At 42.1% G+C, this 13,403-nt stretch overlaps 2 protein-coding genes and 1 long non-coding RNA gene across 5 annotated transcripts in view; 1 reads left to right on the top strand and 2 right to left on the bottom strand.

Annotated features, from left to right (window-relative positions):
* Positions 1-4,028, bottom strand: part of RETREG1 (reticulophagy regulator 1) — a 41,239-nt gene extending 37,211 nt beyond the window's left edge. Inside the window, exon 1 of the mRNA XM_077933353.1 lies at positions 3,801-4,028. Within this exon, the coding sequence (XP_077789479.1) occupies positions 3,801-3,979 (179 nt within the window). The 5' untranslated portion in view covers positions 3,980-4,028. The remainder of the gene's footprint in view (positions 1-3,800) is intronic.
* Positions 4,029-4,185: 157 nt separating this feature from the next.
* LOC144328743 (uncharacterized) lies at positions 4,186-9,156 on the top strand. Of its 2 annotated transcripts, none has more exons than XR_013394042.1 (2): positions 4,186-4,298; positions 6,667-9,156. It is a non-coding gene; the product is annotated as an uncharacterized LOC144328743 (long non-coding RNA). The 2 variants fall into 2 exon arrangements; XR_013394041.1 differs by lacking the exon at positions 4,186-4,298 and adding an exon at positions 4,757-4,860.
* A 376-nt stretch (positions 9,157-9,532) lies between these two features.
* The window catches only part of MYO10 (myosin X), a 196,925-nt gene continuing 193,054 nt past the window's right edge, over positions 9,533-13,403 (bottom strand). For both annotated transcript variants that reach the window (XM_028737963.2, XM_028737964.2), the window contains 2 exons: positions 11,669-11,860; positions 9,533-10,599 (listed from right to left, as the gene is read on the bottom strand). In XM_028737963.2, coding sequence (XP_028593796.2) covers positions 10,489-10,599; positions 11,669-11,860 — 303 coding nt within the window. In that variant the 3' untranslated portion in view covers positions 9,533-10,488. The remainder of the gene's footprint in view (positions 10,600-11,668; positions 11,861-13,403) is intronic.

Below are 13,403 nucleotides of genomic sequence, written 5' to 3'. Positions count from 1 at the left end.
CGCTAAGCCGTTAATAGCCGCTAAGCCGCTAATAGCCGCTAATAGCCGTGCTTCGCAGACGAAAAAACCGCAAGACGAAGAAACTCGCAGAACGGATTAATTTCGTCTTGCGAGGCACAACTGTATAGGGCCGGACAATCCAAAGCTACAAAAAAATAAACTTGGAACCTATTAAAAACCCAGAAGCATCACCTGTCTAATAAGCTTAAAAGCAAGTTTCTCAAGTTGTGCAGGTATTCATGGTTTGCACTGGTATATGGGATATAGTGATACAAATGACAAAATCAATGACCAACAGTAGAAAATAGACAAACCAGAAGATTAATGTGTAAACAGAAGTAAGGCATGTTGAATTCAATGGGCCTCAATCCCCACTTTAAGTGCATAGCCCAAAAGAAAATAGAAGGACTAGATGTAAAGGGTTGACATCCATGAGATGAAATCAGGCTTGAAAATAGCCATTTGCCTGGTTACCCGTGGAAGGCAAAAACCACCTCCAGAAGGGACAGAAGCAATTTTACATTTGCAGAGAATTGGATTTTTCTTCTCTTTGATCTCAGTGGTCCAGTTATGGACTGTTATGAAACCAGGAACTTCTAATTAACCTCAGCTTTATGTTTATCTGAACAGGTAAAAACTAAATACTCACTTTGGGACAATCCAGGATCTTAAACAAATGAGGCTTTAAGAAACTGGTTTGTTCTGAAGCTGGTAGCCATAGATTCCTGAACAGATAAAATGGGAAACTATGGTTAATTAGAGACATCCTGGTTTAATTATAGCTCGCTGCAGAGAGCAGCAAAGGGGCTGAATGTGCAGGCAGAAGGCTCATGTATAACTTGGTTAGCACTGTCCAAACACAGCCAGGGTGTCACAAACTTCTAATGTGTATATATTTGTTCTATTTGCACCGGTATACCAATCATATATTAAATGTATATACTACCCACATAATAAAAAGAATGAGGGTGGTTTAAAACAGATTTAAAACTACATCACCACAAGACTGCAGGGTGCTGAATAAAGGCAGAATTCTAAATAGATACCAGAAGTGGTACTGTAACATCAGATGTTAAAATACTGTAGTGGGGAAATAAAAAGGTCCTTTCAGCACTGCTCAAAAACATCAGCATAGGCACTAAATAAGGCACACAACCCCCAGCTCAGTCAACACCAGCCCCCTGGGAAGATCCCAGACCATGTAGGTCTTTTATGTAGAAGAAGGAAAGTACAACATCTAGTAGACTTATTTGTACAGCTGGTTGCAACACACAGGCCCAACAGGTTACCCTAAAAAATACCTAAAATATTTATTTTCTGGCAGTTCAGAGTCTACTTCTGTCACAAAGGATGGGAGGTCAACACACCCTAAACTGTACTTACTTAGGCAGCCTCAATTAACATACAGTACTAGGGAGCTTCAAATTAATCAAAGGACAAAGTGCTGCTAATGTTTTACACAATAATGAAGCTGCTGTCCAACTGAGGAGTACTAAAAAAGAAAAAGCTCTCAATATTTAATAAAACATTCTTATCCACTCTCCTCCATATGACATGTAAAATAATAGGAACACTCCTCTTCTTTACATAGATAACATACTTGCTGAAATATAAATTCTTCTGCTGCAGGGCCAGATTAAGACCTTTATAGCCCTAAGCACTGAAAAGAGTATGATACCCCCATATGTTATTCAAAATAAAAAGCAGTACTAACCATAAAATAAACATTTTTTCAAAATAACACAAAACTTACATGTATGCCATGTGCAACACATGACAGGAACTGATTTCCTTGCATTATTTCAATCTAGGAGAGTAGGATGCCCCTTGGTTCGGGTGGAGATAGGTAATAAAAAGAGAACAGAAAAATGGGGGAAGTGTGTAGTGTGCAAGGAAGTCCAACAAAATTCTGATTTTTCCTATAATAACTACTTCAATGTTTTTTTAAAAAATATATCAGATGTCAAACTCAAAAAATTCTCTCCCTTCTTTTGTTGCTAAGTGGTTCTGTGGTACATGAGCACTAGAAGAGGTGTGTGTGTGTGTGTGTGTGTGTGTGTGAATCTTCAAGCAACTCAAGTTAGTACTTTATTTAATCTCAAAATCTGAATCTACATTTGGGACACTGTATTAATGCAATTATACATCCTAGTCCATTGAGTATTTAACTCGGTAATGAAAAGCAATGACCCTAGGAATGTTCTCTTCAAGCCAGTGTAGGGGGGAAAGTATCTCAGTTTCAGATGCCACTTGAGGGGAAAAAGCACATGATTCTTGTTTGGAAAAACACTAGAGGGCTAAAGGTTAAAACGAGAAGTTACCTATAGCACAGGGTTGGTAACACAGAGAAACAGAAAAACTAAAGAATGGGAGAATTGACAGAGATTGGTTTGGGCACCAGGAAAATAACAGTATGAAGAATCTACTGAAAAGGGACAATTTCAAGCATAAAGCCAGCAGGCTGGCAGTCCAGTGCCAATCCATGACAAGAGAGTGGGAGAAACAGACTGTGCAATTTGGGGTGCTGTCACTCTGCTTTTTGTCAACTTTGCAGAATCACAAGGCAGCCACTATGCAAGATTATATGCTCTACTTTATGGGCACTTCCTGGTCATTATTTCACCTTGCCACATCTGCGCCCCACCTTCCCTTCAAACATTCTTTAGGAGCCTTTGATGCTCCCTGGCATCATCCAGCCACAGCTGATTCATCTTCACTTTCTGCAACACATGTCTCACAAAGCCCACTTCATGGCCACCAGCACTGCTTTACCCTCAGTGAGTGGTTATCCCCCATCACACCCCACCCAGGATCATTAATTCTTTCCATGGGTTTCCTTCCCCATGCTTTTTTGTAGGAAACATTTTGTGGCAACACCCAACAAACCAAAATGAGCCTCTTTCAAAGCGAACACAGTTAAGAAGCGGTCAATTTAAATAGAAATACCAAGGATGGCAGAGCTCGATTTCTCCATCCTGGTGCTCAAATCTACCTGTATGACATATGCCCTCTGATGAAGAACGCTCCGTTCTCCATCTCTACCCATTGTGGTGATAAAAACCACATCGGCGTGGAGATAAAAATAAAATATATATTTATTCAATTTGCATGAGATAATTTATTCAATTTGCTGAAATTAAAAACACTTCCTCCCACAGCACAGGTAATTAACTTATGGGATTCCAGCGCAGGATGAGCTTTACAGGATTAGGTAGATTCATGGAGAGCAAGCACACTAACAGGCATTCACAAGGCTAGCAAAGCAAAGGCACCGTGCTCAGAGAAGGATGCTTCTTCAGTACCAGGGCATCAGAGAGAGAGGGAGGGAGAGAGGAAGGAAGATAGATAGATAATAGTATAAATATATATTAATATACCCCGCCCATCCGGCTGGGTTTCCCCAGCCACTCTGGAGAGAGGGACATGGGCCAGTGTTGCCCGCAGCACCCCTGACTATCATTCAAGGCTTGAAAACAACTGACAGAGAGAAAAGGGGTGGGGGGTGGCATTATTTTGCTTTCACGCCCCTCTCAGGAAACGTCTGAACGGGCGCTGCTAGTTTAGAAGCCAACGGCCTGGGCCTTTTACAGCAGGCACTTTGCCCATGCTCAGATGCACCCTCCCCTCCCCAGCTCATTTGCACGTTTTGCAAAGCCCAGGAGCGGAGGGCGAGGGTGAGCCGCGGCTCCATTGAGATGGGGGGAAAGAACGAAAGAAAGGGGCACGCATATATATACAGTATATATGTTTCGGGGGGGGGGGTCTATAGGATTAGCGCAGTGGCTGCGCGTTTCTCTCACCAGAAGATCAGGTTGGCGCAGAGGAAGGCGGCCAAAGCGCAGAACGGCCTCTTCCAAGTCGCCGCCGCCTCCCGCCCGCCGACGGGCTTCACTTCACAGCCCCCGTCCTCGTCCTCTTCCGCCAGCCGTTCCCAGTCCAGGCGACCCGGCGCCGCCACCTGCTCCTTCTCGTCAGCCATCTCGGTCGGGGCGGCTGACCAGAACCGAGATGAGGAGGCGAGCCGGCTGGGCGGGGTTTGTGTACATCCGGGTACCAGGCACGCCCGCCCGCCTTCTCGGCTGCCGCAGACCAACGAAGAGCTTCCGACGCGGCTGGGCGGCGCCGGCGATTGGTTAGCTTGGAGAGAGAGAGCAGCGGCGAGAGCGCAGAAGCCGGCGGGCGAGCGCGCGCGCGGTGGCGGGGGCGGGGGGGGGGGAGGTGAAAGGAGGAGAAGCTGGGCGTGGCGAGGCGGCGCGAGCGGAGTATAAATCTCAAGAGGCGTGGCGCGTGCGCAGTGGGTGAGTGGCGGTTTAGAATGTTGGGAGACGCCGTTGGGCGTTTGGAAAAGCAAAATAAAATCCGGGGAGGAAGCTGCGCCTCACGCGCTGGAAAGGCGATTTGTTGTTTAGTCGTGTCCGACTCTTCGTGACCCCATGGACCAGAGCACGCCAGGCACCTCTGTCCTCCACTACCTCCCGCAGTTTGGTCATACTCATGCTGGTAACCTCGAAAACACTATCCAAGCATCTGGTCCTCTGTCGCCCCCTTCTCCTTGTGCCCTCCATCTTTCCCAACATCAGGGTCTTCTCCAGGGAGTCTTCTCTTCTCATGAGGTGGCCAAAGTACTGGAGCCTCAGCTTCAGGATCTGTCCTTCCAGTGAGCACTCGGGGCTGATTTCCTTAAGAATGGATGCGTTTGATCTTCTTGCAATCCATGGGACTCTCAAGAGTCTCCTCCAGCACCAGGAAAGGCGATAAGGGGGGTTTATTATGATTTATACCACTACCTTTCTGGAAAATGCTTTCGGTGCTTTATAAGTTCCTCTTTAGAGAGGGAGAAAAGGAGTCGCTGAGGGAAATGTACAATTTATTATTATTATTATTATTATTACTATTAAGCTTTATTTATTTATTTATTTATTTATTTATACCTTGCTTTTTTTTCCCTGACAGGGACTCAGAATGGCTTACATATAAAAATATGAACAGCTATGTACCCTCCAACATTTCTCTGATAATAATAGGGATGTGGTATTATATATATATATATATATAGCCATTTTTTAAAAAAATTGCTTTTCCATAATTCTAATTTTATTATTTATACCCCACCCATCTGACAGGGTTGCCCCAGCCACTCTGGGCAACTTCAGTCAAGGTACCACTGTACAGTCGAACCTTGGAACTGGAACGCAATCCCTTCTGGATGGAGATTTGACTTCTGAAATGTTCCAAGTTCTGAGGCGCAGCTTCCAGTTGGTTCTTGAACTCACTGGAAGTTGCGTTGGATGTTCGTTTTCCGAGGAACATTAAAAAACCGAAGCATTTACTTCCGGGTTTTTGACGTTTGGGAATCGAAACATTCGGCAACGGAGCGGTTCGAGAACTGATGTTTGACTGTACAGTGGTACCTTGGTTTTCAAACTTAATCCGTTCCAGAAGTCTGTTCCAAAACCAAAGCGTTCCAAAACTAAGGCACGCTTTCCCATACAAAGGAATTCAAAACGGATTAATCTGTTCCAGACTTTTAAAAACAATTCCTGAAACAGCAATTTAACATGGATTTTACTATCTAACGAGACCATTGATCCATAAAATGAAAGCGATAATCAATGTACTGCACTATAAAATAAATAAGTATTGTACTGTAGATGATAAAAAAATTTTTTTAAAAAAAATCTTATCTGCACTGATAATAGTCACTGTTTGGACGGGGGGCTTTTATCCATTTCTCAAGAGGCATATCACAATATCACTCAAATCAGTAGCTGAACTGGGTTCCACACAGTCACAAAAACAAATTAACCAAAAAAAGCCTCAAAAACAAAAACGAAAAATAAATAGCAAAAACAGAAGCAGGTGCAGGTGCCCTGGAAACAATAGCTGACAACCACATTGAATGTTTGGCTTCTGAAAAACATTCGAAAACAGGAACACTTCTGAGTTTTTGGCGTTTAGGAACAGAGACGTTTGAGTACCAAGGTACCACTGTATATAAAAAACATAATACAGGGCTGCCTTCAAATAACTTCTAAAGGTTGTATAGTTATTTACCTCCTTGGCTTGGTGGTCACATAACTCCATACCCACCAACATTTCTCCAGTGAAAATAGGTAAGTCGTAAGGAAAAGCAGAATGTTCCGGGATCAAATCAGAAACTGGGGCAGCTTCTGTAAATCCAGGACTCCCTGGGTCTGCAGCTAAGTGTTTAATTTCAGATCAGTTTTTTAAACCTCCTTAAAAACTACTCATAGAGGCTGTCGGGCATGCTGGAGGCATGCACCATATAAGTTTTTCAACAAAAGGTTAGTAAAAGAGAAAGGTCCCTTCCCCACTGCTTGTTAAGAAGCAGGTATGGATAAATTCCCTTTTCTGATCCCTTGATAAATTCCCTTTTCTGATCCCTTGATCAGTGAAGAAAAAAGGGCTCATTCTCCTCCACCCCGCTTATTATTATTGAAGGGAATAATAAGGTGAAGGGGCAGCAGAAGGCATTTTGCCCAGGCCCTCTTAAACCTGGTGGTGCCACTTTTGTCCTTGAAACTGTCTCAGATGAGTGGTCTTGTTTTGCCTCTGTCTCAACTCTGCTTACAAGGTCAGTTATTTTAAACAACAATGTTCCAAAATAAATAATGGTGGTTTTTTTGTTGTTTTTTTAATGGTCAGACCCAAGGAATGGAAGCTCGAAGAATTGGGAACTGGAGGACCCTGAGGAGGACCGTACCCCAGGATGGGAGAGGTAGAATCAGGACCCAGATAAGTGCCTGATTCTGGGGACGGGTCCTGTGGCCTGGAGGATGGAGATCAGGATCCAAGGAGTGTGGTCCCTCAAACACTAGACACCCCTACCCTAACACCTATTGCCATGGAGCTGCTCCAGCACCGAGTCCACCTCTGTCTCTATGGAGACGACAACACAGTTGAAAACAAACCTTGTGGAGTTAACCCACTCAAAGGAGTGCCCGTTTACTTGCCTGGTCTTGTGACTCTGGCCACTTACTGTGCAAATACAGTTGTGTCCACCTCAGTCTTCTAAAGGAAGGTGCAGGGGCATGTTGATCGTTGTATCAATGTCTTAGCATGCACTGAACCTCTTCTGTACCTGCTGAACCATATAATCTGTTGTTTGCCTTATGTACCAATCTGATTTGAGCGTTAAAGCCTTTGGCAGAACTACAGCTGAGAGCTGAGAGTTCTTCATCCAGTAGTGAGGTCTAGGGCAGTTTGAATTTCCAAGCTCACCATCATTTTGATGGGTTCTCTTTCAGCCACACGGACATTCTGGAATGCTGAGCCCAGGATTAGAGGAGAAGCAGTAGAATATTCAGAACCAACAGTTACTGGCAGTTACTCAAAACTTCCTCTGTGGATTACTTACTTAGTCCACTTATATCCCATCTTTCTTCCATCACAGAATTAAAGACAGCATATGTATGGGTTCACCAGGCAGTCTCCTATTCATGTGCTGATTGATGCAGACCCCGTAGCTTTAGCAAGATAGACTGGGTTGTACTAAAGCTGTGGGACAAATTCTGAATGTTTCCTTTGAACAGTTCCTCCGAATCTTCATCTGATAAAAATGAGGACATTTTGGACTCTTTAAGATTCCTTTTTAGTCTGAAGTATCAATTCAATAAAGTACTGAAAAGTTTTAAATAGACTAGTCAATTTCCAGTTCTTCCTTTTTCTAGTCTCCTCCTTTTTCTTCCTTTTTCTAGTCTCCTCAATTAGCAGTCAGAATGAACTAAATCACACTAATTCCCACTCATAACCAGTTTCTCACACTCCACACATTACTTTCCCTGTTGTCTTGTTTGCTTACCTCATTTCCCATCTTCTGTAGCTCCATTGTCTGTATTATATAGTATTAGATATTTGTCTATCCCCAAGGCTCTGAACACTTTGTACCTGAAGGTGGACTATTTGCAACTTCTATGTCTTTGGTCACATGCTGGAGGTCACCTGGACAGACCTGCAAATTCAGTCACAACTTGGCATATCCTACTTTCAAAGTGGACCTAGTGGGCTGTGCATCCTTTAAGATTCCTCTGTCTCTATGGAGACCAGAACCCTAACAATGTGAAATTAGAAGAGGCAGGATCCCTTAAAAGGCACAGCTCCTTTAGAGTAGGGAGGAGTGTTCTGTGCAGATAAAGTGCTGTTGGAAAATGGAATCTTGGCTGAAAGTGGAGAGTTTTCAGGCTCCTTTTTAAAAGTACTTTAAAATATCAAACCAATTAACGACTAAAAGTTTTAAATAGACTAGTAAATCTCCAGGTCTTACTTTGCACCACATCCTGATAATGCACAACCAGCAGTACTGCGTATATTGTCCTACTCTTCCCTCTAACAAAACAATAGATAGTGTCTTTGCTCAGCTTCATGAGAGCTCATGTCTTGCTTTTTTTCTTCCTTTGGATAGCACTTTCTTCTCCTCCCTTCTGAACCAACATAAATGGGCCTCTTCACAGGTCAGGATGGAGGACTGTGATTTGGTCCAGCCTTCTGGAGGTTGTGACCAGTGGAGTTAGAGCATAGCTGCAGCACCCAAAACGTCAAACTGATGAAAGCTGGCAACAGCAAAACTACTTGCATCCAATTCCCTCCCCCTTTGCACATGCAGAAAAGGATCAATCTTAAACCCAGTAGCTTCAGCATAGGTATGACACCAGTTGTTTCAGTGACAGATGCAGATGCTGTTTTAAGGGCACAGAGTAATTGGACTGATACACAGCATAGCTACTTGGGAGTTGAAATCAGACCAATCACAAGGTAAGGAGGAATGAATAACCTAGGACCATGAGGTGTGTGTCCCCACCGTTGCCAGATTTCTGTAGCAAGCAGGTGCATTCCCCAAGGTCCTTGAAAGCCCCTATGATTAAAGAACTGCAGTGCCTTTGGGCTCCCTAGTGAAGAAGCTTTGCACTTTTCCAGACAGGTTTAAGGAGCTGTTTTCTGTCTTGGATGTTTTGCTAGTGGTTCTGACAGTGAAGGTGTGCTTCACGGTGCTTTTTGAATTTGATATTTCATGTGATTGTATCATTTGAGTTGTAGACTTTGTCCTGTTCAACTAGGTTTTGTAATAAACTGTTTTTGATGCTCATTGTGGTGCACCTTGAAAAAGCAGCATATAAATACAATGCACAGAGATTTGAAGCTTCAGTGTCTGCCTTCTCTCTCAGTTACGAATTCAGTCTAAAATAATGGTTGCCCTGTAGATTTTGCAAATCAAACATAATTAGAAGAATGCACTTGTAAGGGCAATGGCAGCTTGTTATTCCATAGTACATAGAGCCTATGAAGAATATGGTGAAATACCCTATAGATTGTGGATAGTTTTCTCTCCTCCTCAAATCTGGCAATTTAGCCTATTTTAGAACTTCCCAGTTTTCTGCTGCCATTCAATTAGCACACAGAAAAAATTGAGAGGGGCATGCACAACATTAAGATATCATAATTTTTCTGTTTAATTTCTTTTATAGTATGTTCTGCATTTGGCAAGTTCCAAGTAGCATACCACAAGACCACAATATTAATATTTTTAAAGAAATGTTTAATATCTTAAGAAACCCAACTGTATAAACTGAAGACATATGATTGAATATTGCGAGGATAATGGCAATTCTGTATTAAGGGCAGTCTATAAATATAGTGTCTTTCAAACTACACGTTATGTATAATACAGCAGAGGTACAGAAATGCAGGTGTGTTACATACAGATGTAACAAAGAATGAAAAAGTATCTAGAAGAAAATACAAAAATTATGAAAACCCTCAAATTTGTTAATAAAACTGGCTTATAAAGAAACTCAACATTTGGGACAACTATAGCTCTGGACTATTAAAATGTACAGAAAGACTGTTTACACCATTGCACATTATTATTCCCTTTTAATTTTAAAATATTGTGAAACGTGGAATAAAATTAGAGTTGACCCGAGTCATATGCATGCACACATATGGAAAAAAAAGGGGGAGAGGGAATACAGCATTGCTATTAAAGTCCCTATGGGAAGCCGCCTGCAGCATTCCAACAAAGATGCTCTCTTTCCCTCCTCATGTAAGAACCAGCCAGTTAGTTAGTGCAAGATGGCTGCAAATTAAGGAGAAGCTAATTCAAAGTGGTTTATTACAAAACACAACCCCTCTGATAATCACAAATCAATGCAAGTTGGTTTTAAAACATTTTAAGGCACTTCTCACTGCTCAGAAAGCAGTGTATTAAGTTAAGGCATACATTATGTTATCTAGAGGTAACAAAGCTTTAGAAGGCTTGAAGCATGCTAGCCAACAAGTTTATGGGACTATGCAAGAGGCTGTTATTATTTCTAAGCTCGTCGAACACCACATGTTGAATAAAGATTCTCCTAGAATCACGGTTTTGATTGTAGCCTGAGAGGTGCCTCCAATCACCATTTTTTGAGAAACTCAACGGGTTGGCGGTGATATGTTCCAAAAGGACAAAACAGCAAGTTTCTCTCTCTGGTTTCACCTGGAGCTGCCTTGACTTCCGTGACTACTCACTGATCGAGAGGTGCTATAACGTTTTTTCACAATCATGCTGATGTAGGCTTTCATCAGTTTGGCAATGTCAACAACCTACCAAGACAATAACAATGCAAAACCAGTTAATGCACACTTCAGGCAATGGTCTTTGGTGTTGTGAAGAGCATATTTATGAGATTTTACCTCCCGGCAGTGTGATGTGGTATACTCTAGGAAAAGTTGGTACCCTGTTTTTTTAGATTAGCGCTAATTTTATAAATTGTCACAGAAAAAATCAGCTTGGCTGTAATACTGCCTATAGTTAAACATACATTATGTTGAAATCAGCAAGCCTTTTGGTAGTCAATGAAAACAGTGTGGCAAAGGTAACTCTACCCAGCAAGCTATAAAATTGAATGGCCAGTAGTCACATGACTAGAATTTACAAAACTGTATGTACACCCTTAAAAAAATTTAACCAAATGTTGGCAGGGCTGGTAGTCTACTAAGAAAATTAGGCTAGCAATTTTTTTGTGAAAACCTATACTATTGGGTGAAATTTCTGAAGACCGTTCAGTTGTCTTTAAATAGCTAAACTAAATACAATTTGCAAATGTTTATCTTTTATTTTGAAGAAAAACTGTACACTTCCAGCCTGGACCTATATAAGATTACTTGGAGGTATGTCTCACTGAGATTTGCTCCCAAATAAGAATACAATTCTAGAATACAATTCTAATCCCATATACCTGGGAGTAAACCCCACTGATTTTAATATGACTTACTTCAGAGTAGACATGAGTATATTCAGTGGGACTTCAGCAACATTACTCTGTATGGAACTGTAACCCATAGAGCTCAAGATCGCTGATTTGAAAATCCTACAGAACTTCACTTTTGAAGAAGAGCAAAGGTGCCCACAAGCCTAACTCAAGTTTCCTATTGCCTCAGTCTAATGCATGCTTACCGGGAAGCAAGTCCCACTGAGTTCAATGGAGCTTAATCCCAAATAAGCATGTGTAGGATTGCAGTTGAAGATTTTAATCCTGATGTGAAATTGTGCAGGCGAAAGAATCATGGAAGGCTTTCTATTTCTGAATACTGGCATAGTGGATTCGGTTTATTCATCCTGCTTATTTTAAAAACAAGGAAAGCAGAACTGAATGACTAGTTCCTTTCTTACCTCAAGTGTTCCAAAAAGCAGCTCTCTCTCATCCACAACAATCTTGTAGACATTAGCAAGGGGAGCACCAAAGGAGAGGATGTGCTCATACTGAAATATTTCTAAAGGCCTTCCCTCTCCGCGTTTGTAGACAGAAACTGCATCAGCGCTGACACCCAACCAAAGTTCTTGAGGGAAGCCCCCTTCTTTACACTGGGGAAAAATAATGTCAAGGTGAATGGTAGAAAACAGAAATGATGATTCCAAAAATGCAATTTAAAATTATACAGTTTTATAGTATTTCTTTTAGCATACATTTCCCTTTTCTCACTGAACATGTTTAGTGAGGTAAATTATTCTGGGAGTAATCTGCCTGAGCCTACACAATTATTTCCATTGTCAGAGGAGAGATCTGAACATGTTTCAAAGGACTAAATTAAACACTCACCTTTGGGCCACAACTGGTTTAGAAAGGATGTGCAATTAACTATTGCAGACTATGCTCCTCTTATGATTTCCTGCACTTGTACATATGAAGTCTGATTCCTTGCACAGACAAATCTAAGCCTAAATTACGCCGGACATTTACCTACTAATGTTAATCCACAAAAGACATATCAAATGCTTGAACTGTGTGGGGAAATGCGGCCCTTAAGATGGGAAGTAGCTGAGTGGATGGGTTAGATGTTCCTCAGATTTATATACACACACTAATGTTTTACTGTTCAGTTTCCTGGCCTCTTAAGCACAGCAGCCGTTGCCAATTCCTCAGTGTAAAATGGATAATCTGGGATGTGGGTGCAGATTAAAGTAGGGTCTGATAATGTCACAAATGTTCAGTTCCTTAAAGCAGGGGAGGAGCTGGCATTCTCTTATGCAGTTCCCAAGGCAGAAGGGGGATTTGGGTGTGTGCAGGCTTGCAGGTGAAATTCCACAGCCGTAACCCTTTTCTCAGGTTCTAATCAAAACCTAGACAGCATCTTAAAAAGCAGAGACATCACCTTGCCAACAAAAATATGTATAGTTAAAGCTATGGTTTTCCCAGTAGTGATGTATGGAAGTGAGAGCTGGACCATAAAGAAGGCTGATCGCAGAAGAATTGATGCTTTTGAATTATGGTGCTGGGGGAGACTCTTGAGAGTCCCATGGACTGCAAGAAGATCAAACCTCTCCATTCTTAAGGAAATCAGCCCTGAGTGCTCACTGGAAGGACAGATCGTGAAGCTGAGGCTCCAGTACTTTGGCAACCTCATGAGAAGAGAAGACTCCCTGGAAAAGACCCTGATGTTGGGAAAGATTGAGGGCACAAGGAGAAGGGGACGACAGAGGACAAGATGGTTGGACAGTGTTTTTGAAGCTACCAGCATGAGTTTGACCAAACTGCGGGAGACAGTGGAAGACAGAAGTGCCTGCCATGCTCTGGTCCAATGGGGTAATGAAGAGTCTAACATGACTAAACAACAACAAATCAAAACCTACATACAGTGGTGCCTCGCAAGACGAAATTAATTCGTTCCGCGAGTTTTGTCGTCTTGCGATTTTTTTCGTCTTGCGAAGCACGGTGTCGGGAAAGTATTGGAAAAGCTTCAAAAATCACAAAAGTCTTTAAAAACCTCAAAAAAGGCTACCACACCGAGTTCTACGAGTTGCTCCTCGAAGTTAAGTCGCAACTGCATTAACGGTGTTAAGAAAAAGGAAACAAACTTGCAAGACGTTTCCGTCTTGCGAAGCAGCTCAAAAAACAAAAAACCCTTTC

Source organism: Podarcis muralis, chromosome 8 (assembly GCF_964188315.1).
Source record: "Podarcis muralis chromosome 8, rPodMur119.hap1.1, whole genome shotgun sequence".
NCBI classification, from domain to species: domain Eukaryota; kingdom Metazoa; phylum Chordata; class Lepidosauria; order Squamata; family Lacertidae; genus Podarcis; species Podarcis muralis.
This window is presented reverse-complemented; position numbering and strand designations above follow the sequence as displayed.